The sequence below is a fragment of the Barbus barbus genome, assembly GCF_936440315.1.
Source record: "Barbus barbus genome assembly, chromosome: 25".
NCBI lineage: Eukaryota > Metazoa > Chordata > Actinopteri > Cypriniformes > Cyprinidae > Barbus > Barbus barbus.
In genome coordinates, this window is record NC_136753.1 from 21,731,313 (window position 1) to 21,750,514 (window position 19,202).

Consider the following 19,202-nt stretch of genomic DNA (forward strand, 5'->3'; position numbering starts at 1 on the left):
ATCAACTCATTCATTAGGGCCCTACAGGTAAACCAAGGAAACCTTATTATGATATATTGAGTTAGCGTAATTGTTTGTTAATCGCAATTAAATTAGCCTTTCTTTTGGGAAGGTGCTGGGTGTCATACTTTGGTAAGTCTGCTGATATTGATTAATTTCTGTCTTTATGAAACCTTGTAAGCCCCAAAGTGCCATTACATTATATGTAAATCAAGCATCATTTCTCGTTTTAATAAAACACACTACAGTTCTAGTAATTGGTTTGATTTTAAATTATACACTACATAAAACATAAAACTGTAAATATAGGTTTTGCTGTTCAAAACAAGCCTTTTTTCAAACATAGTGGAACATGTCTAGTTAATGTGAGGAACTACACCAGTGGACCACCTCTGCTAGGACACCTGTGTGAATTTGAAGAGAGGACTGATTCAAAAAAAGTGAAAAGTATTTGTGCACATGACAAATAAATGTGACATTACTCATGAAGATAATAGTCTAGTACATTCACTTTGAATTTAAATGTTTTGAAAAGTGTATATTATGTATTGGTTTGTTTAATATTCTCATTTGCTTCTCAGGCGGATGATGGCTACAGCAGAGCGTTTATGCAAAGACATAAATAGCTTTTAAAGTGCTTTGCATATTTATCTTACTGCTGTGTTTATTAAATAAAACTTTGATTTAAACAAAACATTTCTGCATAATTGTCATATTATTTTATAGAGAATGCCCCTTTTAATCTTAAATGATATTTGTTTTTACTTGAAATAATTTTAAGAACATTCATTTCCAAAGATAGCAAGTAGATTATATGGAACTCTTTTTAATGTTACAGTTCATAGATATTGATATGGATTTGAACACAAGGCTTTACCTAAACTGCACATTATATGTTAAGACACTAATTATTTTTCTGAAATTATGAACCATAAATGTTAAAACTCCCCTTCCTTATTTCTGTTCAGTTGATATTTCCTTGTGTCAGTTCCTCAACTCTTCCTACTGATTGGACTGTTTAGAAACGGCTCACAATATTGAGCAAAATATACTGATGCTTGATCAAAAGGACTGACGCTCAGATAACAGAACCTTGATAAATGTTCAAGCTGCTGTATCATGCTCAGCATTTCCTGCTTGAACTGGAAAGGGTGGAGTGTTCAGGGTGTTTTTTCCCTTCTTTGTTCAAACGATGAACAGTGATTTTGTGTCAGTGTGTTTGTCTCCACTTAATGTGTCTTTGTGTGTATGTGTATGTGTCTGTACTTAACATTTGTCTACAGCAGGTTTACTGACTGCTTACTTTAGCCTGATGACTACAAACCTGGGTGTGTCAGACACTGCAGATCCTCTGTGTGCCAGTGAGATAAACCACCTCCCTTGTTTTTCTTTTTTTTCTTTTGGACTGCGAATGAAGGAACCAGAATTACACATTCAGGTTATGACTAACTACAACACTTTCAGGGTGCTGAGCCTAAAAGCGTTGAATATGAATCAAGGATAAGAAAATATTCATCTTTATTTATGTAGGTAGTGAGTGTAGAGGAGAAAAGAATATCATTAATCAATTCCACCTTTGTTCAATAGCCATTGCATATCCAAAAGCAGCATCCTAAAGACATGAAAATTATATTTTAGAAGAAATTAAAGGTGTAAAAATGAGAAACTTGACATAACGGAGACATTGTGCATGATGTGATCCAGTGTATTGTGTACACTTTCTTTATTCTTCTAGTTCATCACAAGTTTCTGATGTAGTGATTTGCTAAAATCTGGAAGAAATAAACAGGAAAATATGTCTGAATCCCATGCTGCAATAAAGACAAAAACAGATAAACAGTCTAATACAGAAGGACATCTCATAATATTCCCATCTAAATAAACACAAGTTTCTGCACTCAGTACCCAGGATATTACTAAAAAAATCTGTCAATTTAGAAACAAGATGGGCACCTATAACGATCTATAGCAAATAAAATAACAACCAATGAAATGAGTATAAAGTTAGGTTTAAGTCTTATTTTTGAAGAAGGTTTTTTTTTTTTTTACCTCTTTCATTGTTCTTTTCTCCCAGAGAATTGAATGTTCATACTAACCCAGACTAAACTCAGGCTAAAGACGTTTGAGGAAGGAAGCATAATTCTGTAGAGCTGTTGGGAAAAGGTCATGGCCTTATTTAAGCCTATAGAAATGGTTTCCTACTATTAATCATAAATGTAAAAATAACAGTTGCACATTTTACTCCTCATTGGTCACTTCACAAGTTGCAGTTGAAGTTAATGTCAACAAACAAATGATGCTAGACTTTTGGTCAGTGCATTTACAAACAGACACTGATATCTGAACTATTAACCCATGATCTTGACATTATGAGAGATTTACATTAAAAGATATTCTGTAGTCCCGATGCTGTTTTTCTGCATTCACTTCAGTGATCTAATCTGAATATCAAAATCAGATTAATGCTCTTGTGTGTGTGTGGTCCGGTGCATTATGGATTAGTTATGCTTAGAATGACCTATTTTTAATTGTCACTAGGGACAAGTTCATAGAAAATGAAATATTAGAACATAGAATATTCTGATCTTTGGATGTCTGTTGTTGAGGAAGGTTATGCAGGGTAAGTGAGCTATTTCCTATAAAGCAAACATCTGAAGGCCATACTCCCTCAAATAGCTTGACCAAAGTCCAGTTTCTATTTTTAATATTTATTTTAAATAGCCTATGTATTATATTTATTATATATTGTGTGAGATACAGGCTAGGAAAAATCTGTCAAATCTGTGTGTTAGATCGGTGCTCCTGAACTACGTGGCCAAAATTATACAAATGGTTTACTATATCTATATATATCAATTTTTAAAAAAAAATGATTTATAAACTCCTGTTTCTGCTTTTTGTCCTGACGCCCTTTCCTCAGGAAGGCAAGGCAAAAAGTCTCGTGTGCGTGTGCTCGTGCTCGTGCTGAGCTCCTGCTCTCCTGTACTGCAGTTATAAAGCAAGATGAAGTAGGAGAATGCAGTAGTTGATATATAGGCCTAATCTCATGTTATAATCTCGCGCAAATTCTCCCTGGATTACGATTTCATCGTGCTCAAATGAATTTGACCTGTCACAGTCTCAGATACCAGATGATGTTGAACGATGAGCGCAGGTAAATTTTTAACGTGATAATGTGGTAACGAAATCCAAGTATGGTAACATTAAATATATTTAATATTGGGTATATAGTATTTGAGTTGTAACTTTTAGTTTTAGTTACTTTTTCTTATTTGTAAGTCGCTTTGGACAAAAGCGTCTGCTAAATGACTAAAGTAAAGTAAGTAAATTTAAATGTCTGAAAGTATGTGAAATAGTATTGAGTTTAGAGTTGCCCACTTTTCAGTATTTTAGTGCGCATTTAGTTTAGGTTTCTTCTCGAGAATTCCACTTTGTCATTGTATTGTGCTATACATAGATATAGATATTTGAATATTTTTTAAAGATTCTGTTTGCGCCTCCTGAAAAACACACTATACAATGTGTTATTTGCTTTACGAAAATGCCAGCACTGTTTTGAGCGTAACATATTAATATTTTTCTTATGATAATAGGCTATTTCTTAAGCTATATGGTCACTTTTGGCCCTGGTTGTGGACGTAACAGTTTTTTTTTTACAAAATTACAATATGTATTTCCAGCAATATTCAAGGAAGAAATCATTTTTACTGTGAGGATGTAACTATTTTTTGATGCCCCAAACTGTTACAATGTTCGCAATGCTACTCTCCAGCAAAAACTTTTTTTTGTAAATATTACAATTTTCTTATTGTGTTTCAGGAGCATTTCCTGGGCTTCCAGGCTGAGCCTCTCTTAAAGGGGCAATATCAACCACCTATTTCTGAATAATTCTGTGATAATCAAGAACCCAAACCAAAAATTCCATCCAAACCAAGAAAAAATCTCCAGCATCATCTCAGTTCAAACATGTACTTTAATATGCTTCACACTAACAAAAGCCAAAGGCTTCCAAACTCAAGAGAGCACATGACGGAAATGCATGGAAAAATAGTTCTGGAACAGGAGGGGTCACAAGAGAGGAAGACAGAGACAATAATACATTCGGAAAAGACAATGCAAGCAGAAGAGACAGAACCAGATGTTATTGTGGAACAGGGAGATGAGTTAGGATGTGGGGATGAATTGGCACAGGGAATTGATTTAGATTTGGTGGAGGGTTTAGAAGAAGGTGAAACATTTAAGTCAGAGGATGAAGAAGAGTCGATGGACCTTCTCTCTGATTCATGCAGTAAGAGAGATGTAGATGATAATATAGAGACCGATCAGATTGAAGTAGAGGACACTGGGAAGATAGCATGGAAACTGACTAAAAATGGTGTATCAACATCACATAAAAGCTCTAGTGATGTTCATTTGGCTTCTAATGTTTATGGATGCATTGCAAACACAGACAGATTCCTGTATGATGAAATTTGCCTCAGTAAAACTTTCATTGAAGCATTTTACCCAAATGGTATAGTCCCAGGCAGAATGTTTTCAAGTGAAGAAGACATAGATGAGATGTTCCCCGATATTTGTGATGCAGGTGAAGCGTTAGCAGACAAAGATGGACTTTCCGAGTGTGACCTTTTTGAACAAACAGAACCTCTCCAAATAACAGAAACAGAGGACAAAGCCAATGGAGATATTATGATGCTTACTTTGGAGGAGGGATTAAGCAGCTCTGATTTGTCTTCAACTTCCATTGAGGAAGAGGATGATGAAATACAATTAGAAAAATATCAAATGGAAGAAAAAGGAAACAATTATTTATCAGATGACAGTGGATCTCAGGATCCTTCAGCTGCTATTGACTCTCCAGACTGTCCTTCATCAAACAGTGGAGGTGAAGCGCTCCTTGGGTCCAATCTGACGTCTTTTTCAAATTATTCTTCTTCTCCTCAGCCATTTTATGGCTCTGAAATGGTCTTAGATGATGATATAGCAGATACAAATCACAACTACTGTAGCAAATATGTGGTTAAACATGATGAAGCGATACCTGCCACCTTAAATCTTGATGCCATCAATGCTTTCTCACTCATTCAACAGCAATCTGAAAGCCAAGGCCAAAGTTTACAGCAAAATCAAGAAAAAGAGAACATTGGGGAAGAAGAAGAAGGGGTTGCCTACTTGAGTAGATCTCAGGGAAAAGAACTCACAGTAGATCATGTGTATGAAGAAACAGAGACAAAAATCCAAGCCAAAGACTTCCTTCAGAACAGGAAGTATTTTATGACTCGCTCTGTATCTGTGGAAACCCCCAGTAAGAGAGTTGACCTAATGAGTAGCCCTGCAACAGGAAATAGGCGGCTTCTGCTACACCCAGGCTCCTTCTATACAGATCAGTGTTTCCTCAGAGATTGTAGACCTGCACTGACAGGCTCATTAGGATGTCTTTCACAAGGCACCTCAAACTTAGCTAAAGTCACTCGAGTTGATATACCACCCCCTTTTGAACTGGCATCCATCACAAAGCGACCAATCAGAAAAAGTTCTCCATCCCTCCCGAACGAAGTCTCCGCTTCTTGCAAGAAGCCTGATTTTGGGTTCAAGCGATACCTTCTGCCGTTACGATTCCTTAGGAAATCAGATCGTAAAAGCATTATGGATAATCGCTCAGTCTCCTCCAGGTCCTCGTCTGAGTCAAGTCCACAAGGGTCATGCAAGCGCTTGGATTTTATCAGGCATAACATGGGCAGCCCGGAGTTGCAGAGCACTCCAGATTGCACTCCACCTATGTCCCCTTCTTCCTTTGTCTTCCAAAAGAATAGACAAAAACAGGGACTAAACTTCACCCTTAAGAATGATTTGGCTTCAAGCACCATTTCTATGGAGCTAGGGTCTCTGTTTGAGCCCCATCCCCTTTCCAAACCTCGATCTTTCTCATCTCCCAATACAGACTCTTCAGATTACGAGAATGTTCAAAATGCTGCTTCTCACTATGAGAATGTGCAGATTCGCCTCCTGAATCCAGTCATTCAGAGTCAACGAAATCAGAGTTCAACCAGTGATACTGATGGTTATGTGGATATGAGCAGTCTGCCGGGCTTCCAGAGCAAAAGTCAGCCATCTGAGCAAGAGACAGATAGGTACAATTGTTTATATGTGACCCTGGACCACAAAACCAGTCTTAAGTCGCTGATTTGTAGCAATAGCCAAAAATACATTGTATGGGTCAAAATTATCCATTTTTCTTTTATGCCAAAATCATTAGGATTTTAAGTAAAGATCATGTTCCATGAACATTTTGTAAATTTCCTACTGTAAATATATCAAAACTAAATTTTTGATTAGTAATATGCATTGCTAAGAATTTAATTTGGACAACTTTAAAGGCGATTTTCTCAATATTTTGATTTTTTTTGCACCCTCAGATTCCAGATTTTCAAATATTTGTATCTCAGCCATATATTGTCCTATCATAACAGCTTATTTATTCAGCTTTCAGATGATGTATAAATCTCAATTTCAGAAAATTGACACTTATGACTGGTTTTGTGGTCCAAGGTCACATATATTGGTATATTGTTTAAATATGTTTATATTATTAATATGAAGCTCAGGATTAATTGCAATACCATAGTGGAAAATAAATGTTTTTTTCTCTTCTGTATATTTCAGTTTAGAGAAACTAGGCACAATATAAACCGCATAAAACTTTGGAATCATAAGCAAATGTGTTATTTAACATATCGAAACTTGATAAACGCATGTTAGATCTAATAACAGGAAAACAAAGAAACTTTTTTTAAAATGAGAACACTGAAATGTCTTTGTCTTTTTGTTTAATTTCACCCAGTGATTTTTAATTAAAAAGTTTGTTTTAATATTTTAAAACCTGGACATTTTAGAAAAATGTATTTACATAGAATAATGATATAAAGTTTATAGTAATATTTTACTTTATAAATTTACTAGACAGTTTTGCAACCCTCTTAATTTGTATGTTAGTCTTTAAAAGCTCAAAGTTTTGCATTCCTGCTAACTAAAGGTTATTGCATAACTAGGTAGTTTATTTATTTATTTATTTCGTGAACGTGTCATGATTCTACGTTTTCTGTTATTTAGCCTCTACACTTTCTGTTCTCCTAATGTGAGACAAGATGGAACAGTGGGTGTGTCTGTGGGTGTGGCTTGTACACAAGAGAAAAAGACAAATGCATCTGATAAACTGGTAAGCTTCTTATGAGTGTTTCTATGTGTCTTGCATTGATTTGTTTTAATTTATTGTAAGTCAGTTGCCATTTTATTTCAGAATGTCAACTGTTCCAGGGCTTTCTATAGTGCCAAAGAGCTTCTGGACAGTGAGGCCCAGTAAGTCATGAAAACAACAGCTGAAGTCTATGAGTAGATTGGCAGAAATTAATTTCATCATTGATAAAATGATTGCCGTTGCACGTTTGTGTTTAAAAAATGTCTGAAATGAATAGAAATAGCTATATTATTGTGACCATGCTTCTTTTTCTTCATTTTAAGGCATGTCAAGACTTTACAACTTCTCTATGAGGTGGATCATTCATATTTCTCACTGACATTGTGTGTGGATTTCAGTAGAGAAGAGTTGTGTGAAGTCAAAAGAAAATAGCGATGAAGGTGAACTCTCTTATTTTTCTCCCTCACTTTCACACAATAGTCAGTTGAAGCGGATGAGAGGCTGTTGACAGTGTGGACAGAGGTACCTGATATTTATACTCTCCACCAAAATATCCACACATTACTGGAGACTCGCTTAAAAGAATGGTAAGACGCACATGCATGTGCAAATGCTACCTTCAATTGTTTATCATTCTCAAATGATGTCCATCTGTCATCATTTCATCTGTTTTATGCATTTCACTCCACTCATCAGGGATCAGAATGAAGGTATTGCTGAAATCATCCTGGCAAAGAAGACAGAGTTTTCCATTTTCTCTTCTTACATCAGTCATTATGATGAAAAATTGAATTATCTGGAACACATACAAAGCACAGTAAGGGATATATGATGTTTTTGTTTGCATTGATTGACAACTTTAACTGAACCGAATCTATTTGTATTATTAGGCATATCCATCAAACTGCCACTGTCATTAAGTGTGATTTGAGTGTGTGTTTTATATAGTATTATTACACATAAATGTGTTTGAGTTGTGTGTTCATTTACTCAGATGGGATGTATTTAAATATATATCTATATACTGTAGCGTGTGTTTTATATCTCAGCTACCAGATGCAGAGACTCTGAAAAAGCAGTTGCTGCAGGTCATTGTGCGCATCCTACAATACCGTATGCTGCTAACAGGTGACTACTAAATACTTGTTAACTAATGACTTTATATCCTTATTCATTCTTATCAATTTAAATGATTAAAAAAAATCTATTTAATTTTTCCTGGAATTTTTATACCAAGACCTGTAGTATTGCTAAATATTGTTTTATTTTTGTTGTTTTTTCCCCAACAGACTACCTGAACAACCTCTCACCAGACTCCAGAGAGTTTGAAAATGCACAAAGTAAATCTCAGCATTCCTCACAGACAACAGTATCTTAACAGCAGTATACTTTTTTCTTATCTTGTTTTTTTCCCCGTATCTCTTGGATTACAGTAAATGAGAGAGCCATTTTGTTTCCTAATGTAGGTTTCATCAATTTAAGAAACTGATATCTTGACATGTTTGCAATTACAAATGAATCCTTTGGTCTTATCTCTCTCAGTGTGTGCATAATTGATTTGCTTAAGCAACAACATATCTCTGATCTTCTAGATAGTTTCACAAAAGGCAAATGCCCTTTAACCCCATCATGGATTTTCAATAATTTTTTTAAACAAGCCTTTCTGCATCATTTATATATGAGACTCTTTTATTTATGGTGCTGCTGTAAGTATCTGTTTTGTAAGGGAGGATATTCTGTTAAGTTCTGCAGTGTGACACAATATACATTTATTTTTATTTATTATTTTATTTTTATTCATTAATTTGATATATTTTCTAATTATTGTGTAATTATTATTTATGCAATTTTTAATAATTTATTTAGATGGCCTATTTTTTAAGGAAATATTTCATATATTCAATAATTATTTAATGCAGAAATTTAATGTACATTCAGTTCTATGTACAGTAATATATGTAGTATTTATTATGTTTATTTTTATGTATGTTGAAAATGTTCATATAAAATATTTATACGTAGTATAAAATATTAATCTGTCCCTCTCTACCTATAACTCCTTCCCCTCAGATGCTGTGGTTGTGGTCTCAGATATTGCTCATGATGTCAATGATAGCCTTAAGAATGGAGTAAGTATGTGTATATGGAGTAATTTTGGGCCTAATGTGCTTACAGATACTCTGTGTGTGTGTGTGGAACCAAAGCAGTTTGTGTAAATGACACTGCTGTGCCATGTAAGGGCATTTTTGCATTATTTTTCTCTCTCAGGCGGATCTCCTACGTTTGGTCCATATTGAACACAGTGTTCTGGGTCTGACAGATCTCCTACAACCTGGGAGGGTGAGAAATTCAATGGCTCACTGATCACACACCCTTCATCCAATCAAATTTTATGGATTTCTCTGAATTTTGGGAGGTTTTAAAGCTGTAATGATGAGTAAGGTTGTCTTAATCTCTATCTTTATCTTTGCCCTAGATGTTTGTCAAAGAAGGCACTTTAATGAAGGTCAGCAGAAAGTGCAAGCAGCCACGTCACCTTTTCTTGGTATGTGATTAGATTTTTTTGGAAGAAAGGTATTAGAATATATATGACTTTTAGTAGCTGAGATGAGATTGAAGTTGAGCATGCAAGAGACACAGTTGCTTTCTTTCTGTATAGTCTTTAGTGTCTCTCCTTTGTGTTTGTGAGCTATTTTACTTGTTTTTAAGTGTTTCCTGACAGGATGTTGTTCTGTGTGTGTTTATGTCTACATGTGCTATTGTTATTGCTGTGCTGTTCTCACCCCAGAATAAGTCTGTGGGAACAGGGACAAAGCAATGTGTTGAGATAACAGAACAGAGGGTGACAGGATGGCCGTGAGATGGGCTGTCAGAAAAACTGTATACTGTAGAGTTTTCAGACAGACGGGCAGTTGTGCGCTGAGACAGGCACGTGCTGAACTTGTGGTGAACTTGAATATCCCTCATATTTTATTGCTTGATGCAGGAGACAGTCTGTGACATTTCATATGCACCATTGATTAACATTTCAGAAGACAAAATATGCTGCCTTATCAGGCAGTATCTGATGGTAGGAAGGGATGTCTAAATCCAGTGTTTGCACAACATCCTGTCTACAAAGATGAATTTTGGTGGTGTTTAGCTGTATAGATGTTTTCTTCAGTGCCTATGATAACCCAAAATAATGTGCACATGATTTGGCAGTTGTTTGAACAAATAAAAATGGCATCAGACTGAGTAATTGATGACTAATAATTCTATTTCACAGAGATATAAGTATCTTAGTGAATTAGTATGCTCTTTGTTAAATCACAGCTTAAATGCACGTTTGAGTTTGTCCTAAATCACAATGTTATCATGCCTTGCTGTAACAACTTGCCTGTATACAAACATTGCCTGTGGTCACTGATGGACAGAGCAGTGATGCAGCAAAGCAACCTTATAGCACCCCCTTGTGGTGAACATTTGTTACAGTGACCCACTCACATTCACTCTTGTGGTATGCAAATATCAAAGGAGTTATTTGTGCTTGTATGTTGTGAATGTTATGCATTTTTTACTTTTTATATTTTCAGATGAATGACATAATGCTGTACACATATCCTCAGCAAGATGGCAAATACAGACTCATCAACAGATTACCATTGGCAGGGATGGAGGTAAAGCTGATAACATTCACAGAAACTTCTAGTGTTATTCATGTATAATAGTTCTTGGAAACCATCATTTCTCAGTAGGGAGAACCCTAATGCACTTTACACTAATGCATATTTAGTGCTCAAGACACTAATTATAAGCAGTGTTATTTTTAAATAAAACTATTAAAAACCAACCAAAATAAAATAAGCACCAACATTATTAAAATAAAACTGAAATAATAATAAAGCAAAAAAAGACAAAAGCGTTTAACAAAATTACTGAAATTAAATGAAAACGGAAAATATTAAATTAAAGCTGTATTAAAAATATTAAGAAATAGTCTAATAATATATGAATAATACTAAAATAACACGGGTTGTATATAGGAATAGTATTATTTATATAGCCTTTTAAAAAAGTCTTTATAAAGTGATTTATCAAAAACCCATAAATGTCATATAAATAGTAAAAACTAACATCTAACAGAATACTAAATTAAAATGCATAAAATAAAATGAAATGAGAAAACAGAACTAAAAGGAAAAATGTATAATACAAAAGGAAATAAAATAATAAGAAAATAAAATGTCAGATCTTTTTCTAGTTTGCATTTATTATATGTATGAAAATGTTCAAAAAAGTTATTTCATGTATTTATTTTGTCTATTTATAATTTTTATACCTTCTTTCATTTTCACCTCTCTTCTTGTAGAACCTTAAGTGCCTCTTTAAATTTGTCTGAACCCCAGACAGTGAGTGAATTATAATTATTAAATCCTTTTAACTTTTTTTTTGTCTTTCAGGTCAGCAAGCCACCTATAGAGAACGCTCAAAGTGCATTGAAGATAGACGTGAAAGATATAAGCATCACTTTGTCTGCCAAGCAAGTGACATACACAAACTCAAACGTTCACACATACATATGTAGTGGATGTGTGTGCAGTGTGACTGATGCATGTGTTCCTGTGTGCAGCTCCTGCACTGAACGAGACGGCTGGTTTGCAACACTGAATCGGACATTAGTGAATCTCAGCCCTTTATCAGGAGACCCAGTACACTGTTTTGGGGTGAGGAAGCTTTAAATACAGTGCGACTAAAATGTCAACACCTGAAATAGTTGACATTTTGTTTCCTGTTGTGAAATTATTTGTGTCTTGTTTAAGTTAGTGGATGGTCCAGAGATGTGTCTTGGCGAGAATGCTCCTCCTCTGCTGTCTGTTTCTCAGGTGACAGTTTGCATGAACTGTCACTCACATTTCAGCTTCACAAACCGAAGACATCACTGCCATGCCTGCGGCAAGGTACACTTAAAGGAGTAGTTTTCCTAAAAATGAAAATTTACTTACATTTAGGCTATCCAAGCTGTAAATGAGTTTGCTTCATTGGAACAGATTTAAAGAAATGTAGCATTACATCACTTGTTCACCAGTGAATCCTCTTTAGTGAATGAGAGCCCAAACAGCTGATACAAGTAGCATGTTTGTAATAAGTTCATCATTATGATGTTTTTACCTTTAAACAGTCACTTCTGGATAAAATATCCGTATTCCATAATACTGCTTCCTCCAGTGAAAATGTCCATCCCCTGTTGTCCACTTATATTTGTTTAGAACGGTTTTGGACTGTTTTCGCTTGTAACCGGTGCTTGATCTGTGCATATTTCTCTCCTGATTCAGACAAGACCGCTTTTTCACAATAATCTGGATAGAGGCTCTATCCAGAATCAACAGTTTGAAGTTAAAAACCTCCTAATAATGGATTTGTTTATTACAAGCACACAGCAAGACGTTAATTGGTGGACTGGAGTTGTGGGGATTATTGTGATGTTTTATCTGCTATTTCAAGTCTCATTCTGACAGCAACCATTCACTGCAGAGGATCCATTTGTGAGCAAGTAATGTAATGCAAGATTTCTCCAAATCTGTTCAGATGACAAACAAACTCCTCTACGTCTTGGATGACCTGAGGGTGAATAATTTCTCAGCAAATTTTCATTTTACATAGAGAACCACTCATAGCTCCAGCTCTATTTGTTGTGATTTTCTCATCTTATATTGTTTATAGATTTTCTGCAGAGATTGTTGCAGGAACAAATTCCCCCTCAAATATATGAAGAACAGACGTGCCAAAGTGTGTGATCATTGTTACACTGAGCTGTGTAAACATGGTACAACTACAATATCTTTTATTAAAATAGTTTTATTAATTAAACATAGTTATGTGTGACTCATTATAATTGTGTATGCATTTGTTTGAGAGATATTGCCACAATAACAGAGAGCTGCAGTCGACCTCTCTCTTCTGTCTTCCAAAACATTCATCCATCGAGTCTGTGGAGAAGCCGCAAAGGCCAACTGTCTTTCAACCAGGTATCCCATAAGCTCTAGATTAATATCTCTGGACTAAATATTAGTCCAGTGGAACATGTTTTACTCTGATCTCATTCTGAATTGTTTGATTATTACGTGTTGCTATTAAAAGAGTCTTATTTTAAGACCGTGAAAATGTTCAGCATTGAATTATTTTCAGTTACAATTACACCCCTTCCAAATTTTGTTCATTTAATGTTTTATTTTTTCCTTTGGATTTGGGGTGAAACATCACGTGTTGTTTCCTAGGAGACGGTGTCTGATGGGGTGATGAGTGGAACCCTGCAGAGGTGCAGGAACAGCAAGAGAAGTTGGAGAAGCCTGTGGTTCCTCCTGAAAGATAAAGTTCTCTACGCATACCCACAGCCTGAGGTAATGCACACAGTCACATTTTTGCACACATTAACTTGCAACATGCAGCTCCTAATCTCTCCCTATGTCTTTTTCTTTTTATATAAGGAGAGGGTTGCATGCGAGACCCTTCCTCTCGTGGGTTTCTCTGTGAGGTCAGAGGTTGAAGGGGAGAGCAGCATGTTTCAGCTGTACCACAAAAGCGCACTCTTCTACACTTTCAGAGCCCAGGACACTCACACTGCACTGAGGTTAAAATACATATTACATTCACACAATACAGCAAATTATAATGTGTACATATAGCATTAGAATTAGTACGTTTTATATCTTTTTTAAAAAGAAATTATTACTTTCATTCAGCAAGGATTCATTAAATAGATCAGACAGTAAAGATGCTAATATTGTTACAGAAGATTTCAAATGCTGTTCTTTAGACCTTGCTATTTACCAAAGCAACTTGAACAAAAAATTTATCACCATTTCATATATATTAAGCAGCACAAATGTTGATAATAATAATAAATGTTTCTTGAGCACCAAATCAATATATTAAAATGATTTCTGAAGGGTCATGCGTCATTAACGACTGGAGTATTGACTGATGAAAATTTAAATTTATAAATTACATTTAAATTAAATTACATTTTAAAATAGATTTAAGAAAATTAATAAAATGTAAAGTTTGCAAAAATATTACATTTTTATTTTACATTCAAACGTTATACATAACACATTAACACAAATATATTATGTTCTACTATTACATAATGTGAAAATTCTGCTCTATTCCAGATGGGTCAATGCCATGGAAGAGGCTACAGTCCTGTAGCATCGGCTGTCCTGCTTTTGTCTTCTCATATGAGCAATTAAATCTGTTATTGATCATTAGAGAGCGATGCATTTTCACGTCATATTAAAAAAATCACAACCCAGTGTGACTGGGAGTGTAATCAACCATCCCTACGCTAACGTGACGCAACAGACATATTTTTGGAACACCAAGGGAATAAAATGCTCACACTCAGACATTTATTTTGTGCCAAATACTTCTTCCAAAGACCTCGTTGAGCTGTGGACACAATTTAAAAGGCACACTGTAGCACTTCCATCTGTCATTTAGATAAGAACATTTTAGAACCAGTGAGATGTTGCTTAACCATTATACAATGTGATATATATTATGCAATACCCCAGTGCACTAAATTTTACTAGGACAATTTCTAAATATGGGAACTGATGTGAATTTGAGCCCATTTTGTTCATTTGGTGGCATTTTCTTAATGTCCTCTCATGTGTGGATTATATTTCCTTGTATACTGCTGTCTGTCATTTGGACAATGACGTCTACAACAATAAGAGAGTAACTTTGGATTGATAGTTAGTATTTAGCAACTGAGCTGGTATTCTCGTTGCACTTGATGATGATGTAATGTTTAATTTACTTACCTTATGTCCAAACTGCCAATCTGTTCACTTGCCATGTTATTATTACAATATGAGGGCTTAATGTATATTTATGAGGAATGTATAAGTAGTTTGTCTGAAGGATTAATTGTCACTGTATCATTTGAGTAAACTTTACCCGAGTGTATGTTACAGTGTTCACTTTGGTTTCCAAGCCTCACTAGTGCCTCAACTTCCTATTTGATACTCCTTTGTGTGTGAAAACTTGCTTCTCTAATGTGGTTATGCATATGATACCTATGGGGTTGACCACTGTTGAAATAAAACCATTAACTGTATGGTAATCAGAGCTATGTATAATGGTTCCATATGTGGTAAATTTCAATTCAATTCTGTTCCATTCAAATGTATTTCATGATGCAAATCATTCAAGAGCAGCTTAGGTTTAGATAGACATACTTTAGGATAAACCAATAGTTTATAAAATAGCTCTAACTTTTTTCTGAACCCCTCAAAGTTTTTTAAGTTTCATTTTCAACAACAGCCAGGTTGAGTCCACAGAGAGTGAATTTTAGAGATGTGATTCTGTGATTAAGTATCTTCAACGGAGTAATTAAAGAGTGTCTTACAGATTGAGACTGTGTGTGTGTGTGTGTGTGTGTGTGTGTGTGTGTGAGGGATATGAAGAAAAGGGGAGGGAGGGCTGGCATTGCCCTGCTTCCACATCCCCAGGAGACAATGTGACCCAGAACAGAGAGAGAGAGCAAGGATGAGTTTGTTTTCTGGAGTACCTGAAAGTTATGGACACCTTGTCCCAAATAGGAGACCCATTCATCATTTTAACTCCCTCGATCCCTTTCTCTTCATTTGGTTTCTCTCTTTTTCTATCAGCTACTCGGATATCATGCTCTAAATTGTCAATCTTACCTCCTCTACCATATATATATATATATATATATATATATATATATATATCAGGTTTATATTGAACAAATGCTAGACTGTAATCAAGTGCATAATTGAGCTGACAATATGTGATAGAGGCCTACACCCACATACATCGTCTATCAATTAATTAATCATTGTTCTTTCTCGTTAGATAACATACGTTTGCATATTCAGAAGCTTAAAAAAATAGCAGCATTAGGCCTATACATAATTTTTTACACCGACTTTAACTATAAATCCAGCAGTTGGCAAGGTTTTTGATTACATGGTGTTAGCTGAACATTTTTGGAAGCATGCAGCCGATGCTATCTAGGTTGCTTGTTTTGCAGATTCTTTATTAAGGAGGACGAATTGTTCTCTTGCGGGGGTGTATGTATTTGACGCGACTGTACACTTCACTTCTCTGAACAAGGTTTGTGCTTCAGTTTTTACCACAGATTTACAACAAGAATTATGCCTTATTCAACATAAAATCATATGCAACCAATTTCACTTCGTGAATGCGACATATTTATTAGTGAAACAAGATATAAACGAGACTTTATATAAATTTTATAACCTTTCATACCTTGAAAAGTGGGCGTTCCATAACAGAAAAGCCCACCAGCAGTGGGGTGTGGCAGTGGGAGGGGCTCAATGACGTAAGCCAAAAGGAAAATAGTTATGGAGACAGCACTTTTTGGATTTCAGGCAATTAAAAATGTAAATGGAGTCCGTTTTTGATTACAAAACTTGAAAGTCTCATTGAATCAGCTCTACATTTAAAAACTGGCATTAAAATGTAGCATATATAAGAAGAGAGAATTAAAAGCCTTGTTAAAGTTCTGGATGGCTTGGAACCTACCTTTCTATTAACAGGCTGTCTATACTCACTTCAGTTTGAGTGTATGGGTGCGTCCACACAGCCCTAAGTAGGCTTCTTCAAAGTACTTGACCGCACTGAGTTAATTGTAATTAGCTGTGTGTTTGAGGTTACTATTGTTAATTAAAACATCTCTAATTAGGCTGTTTGTAGGCCAACCCACTCCACCTTTCTCAATGAGACCCATACCACAGAAATTGCCTATATGAGAATAGTACTGTGCATGGCTCTTATAGATAAATGAATTATCAAATAAATTGTAAATTATAAACAGTTTAATAATTTTAGGTCATATAATAAATTAAAGAAAGATCATTGTTAAGATGCATGTAAAGGTCAAAGGTGATACATATTATAGAATACAAGTTTTTATTCTTTCATATTTCTAGACCAAGAAAATATCACTGATGATGTGTGAGAGTGTGTATGATTCTGTGGCAGTGTCACAGTGACATTGTCGTGACACTTTTGGGTCTTTTAAGTGTCTTATGTTCCTCCGCAATGCAGCAGAGAGATGAAGAGAGGGGGAGGAAAAGATCCCTCATTTTCCTTCAATAGATAAAAGCATTATCTATTCTTTTCTTGATCTATCTGAGGTAAATTACCCAGTCTAACAGCTAACATTGCGTGCCAGCTGCCCTGATCTACTATTAATGCACAGGAAATAAACTCATCTCTATAAAAAAAACTTTTTTTTTTTTCATATTTCCACTTCCCTTTTATTTGGTGCTGTTTATAAATGTACACTTAAATGTTTAATTCCTTTTTAAATGTTACAGAGTACTTACACTCTTTTCATGGGTTTGTGGTGAGAAGGGGAAGAAATGTGGCTTCTGTTTAACTGCTGGAAACTGACATATAAGGCATTACCGATCTGTCAGACAGCTGTTTACAGAGTGTGTGCATCTTTGTGTGAAAGAGTGTGTCAGATGCAAAGTTTATGCAGCACTGTAAACTTCTCTCAATGTGCACTAGTACACTTAAACTAATTCACCCGTGTACTTAGTTGGGCTATTTATCTGATGTTCTTTTCATAAACAAAGAAGACAAAGACGAAGGATTAAATATCATTTAATTGGTACTCTGGTTATTTTATATATACTATAACAATACACCATTTATCTGTGTAGATCTGCTCGATTACAGATAAGGGGTAGCAAAACAGCCCCCTCACCACCTCCAATTCTGCACCAGATATCTACACACATAGACTCTGCAACATACTGTTGTTTCTTTGCTTTTTTTAAATCTCACCCACACACTTAAATCTAGGACATACACTCCACAGCACTGCGGACCAAGAGGAGGAAAGCAGGACAAGACTACAAGCACACACACAGAAGGATGTCGATTTTCACATTTTGCGTCCTTAACACCCACAGTTATGTGACCTTTCAGTGTATGCTTTATATTCCATGAACACAGTATAGAAACCAGACACAGGATCTGTTCCTCATCTCAATGCCTCTTGAGTAAACTATCTATAAATCACCAGCCAACACAATCACTGTTTCTCTTTGCATGTGTGTCCAGCTGTGGACAGAATGCCGGCACATATGGCAAGCTGGCTTAACATGTAATCCAAAATAATATTCTATTTTGTTACCAGTATGTCTACGTAGCTGTAATATTACAACGTATTAGTGCTAGTATTGTTTTAAATTTGACTAAATATTCAGTGCTAGTATTTATGCTGCTTTCATGTTCTATCGGAAATTCCCTGCTTCCCACTTCTGAAACTGTAATAACAAGATTGTCACATTCAAGTTGTTGGAAAGAATATGAATCATGGAGGACACCAAGGGCCCGGCGAGGGAGAGTGGACCCTAATGCGATCTGTACCGAGGGGGACAACAACCCCCATCTGAGTCAATATGCTGTTCCCAGAAACCATAGCAGCGCCCATGCACTGACATGTATAGCACAACTGTGCCTCCAGCAACCTGAGTTTGATTACTGGCTCGAGGTTCTTTGAAGCTCTCCTCTCTCTGCCCTGTGTTTTCCTGTCAAACTCTCTACTGTCATATCAAAAATAAAGACATAAAAAGCCAAACATATAACTTTAAAAAATAAAGCCATAATTCTGTCCATAATTCGGTATCAAAGTAATCTAGCTTCATCTTCGTAAAAATGACTTGAGAGTCCATTCATGTCCAATTTCCATCTATGGAACGATATGATAATACTGATAGCATTATTCCAATAGTGATTTGTAGCCAATTAGTCACTAGTACTTCTTCATTACATACTATACTTATTTGCTACTAGCCACTATTAGAATATATACTAATAATTATCGGAATTATCGGAAAAAATAAAAATAAAAAAGAAGAAAAAATGAAAAGAATACAGAATATATGTTGAAATGGCTTGCCATAGGTTTGCTCTCAATAGTGGGGCATCTAGAGGTACACTGCCAGTGCCTGCCCTT

At 35.4% G+C, this 19,202-nt stretch overlaps 1 protein-coding gene across 6 annotated transcripts; it reads left to right on the forward strand.

Moving 5' to 3' along the window:
- Positions 1-2,907: 2,907 nt before the first annotated feature.
- LOC306844527 (FYVE, RhoGEF and PH domain-containing protein 5-like) lies at positions 2,908-15,598 on the forward strand. 6 transcript variants are annotated; one of them, XM_079376738.1, is made up of 22 exons: positions 2,908-3,154; positions 3,820-6,131; positions 7,111-7,216; positions 7,298-7,356; positions 7,519-7,549; positions 7,676-7,782; positions 7,892-8,012; positions 8,245-8,323; positions 8,485-8,535; positions 9,266-9,324; positions 9,464-9,535; positions 9,672-9,740; positions 10,771-10,854; positions 11,638-11,717; positions 11,808-11,901; positions 11,998-12,135; positions 12,764-12,802; positions 12,899-13,001; positions 13,094-13,203; positions 13,453-13,575; positions 13,663-13,805; positions 14,350-15,598. In XM_079376738.1, the coding sequence occupies exons 2-22, from the start codon at positions 3,967-3,969 to the stop codon at positions 14,384-14,386; spliced, it is 3,870 nt and encodes a 1,289-aa protein (XP_079232864.1). In that variant the 5' UTR covers positions 2,908-3,154; positions 3,820-3,966; the 3' UTR covers positions 14,387-15,598. The 6 variants fall into 6 exon arrangements, with proteins under 6 accessions (XP_079232864.1, XP_079232861.1, XP_079232866.1 ...); XM_079376735.1 differs by having other exon boundaries at positions 11,638-11,901; XM_079376740.1 differs by lacking the exon at positions 12,764-12,802.
- The last annotated feature ends 3,604 nt before the right edge of the window (positions 15,599-19,202 follow it).

Coding starts and splice junctions, on each gene's coding strand:
- LOC306844527 (XM_079376735.1), top strand. CDS start 3,967: ATGTACTTTAATATGCTTCACACTAACAAAAGCCAAAGGCTTCCAAAC. Junction 7,550..7,675: donor CTTTACAACTTCTCTATGAG/GTGGATCATTCA, acceptor TTCACACAATAG/TCAGTTGAAGCGGATGAGAG. Junction 13,576..13,662: donor ACGCATACCCACAGCCTGAG/GTAATGCACACA, acceptor TTTTTATATAAG/GAGAGGGTTGCATGCGAGAC.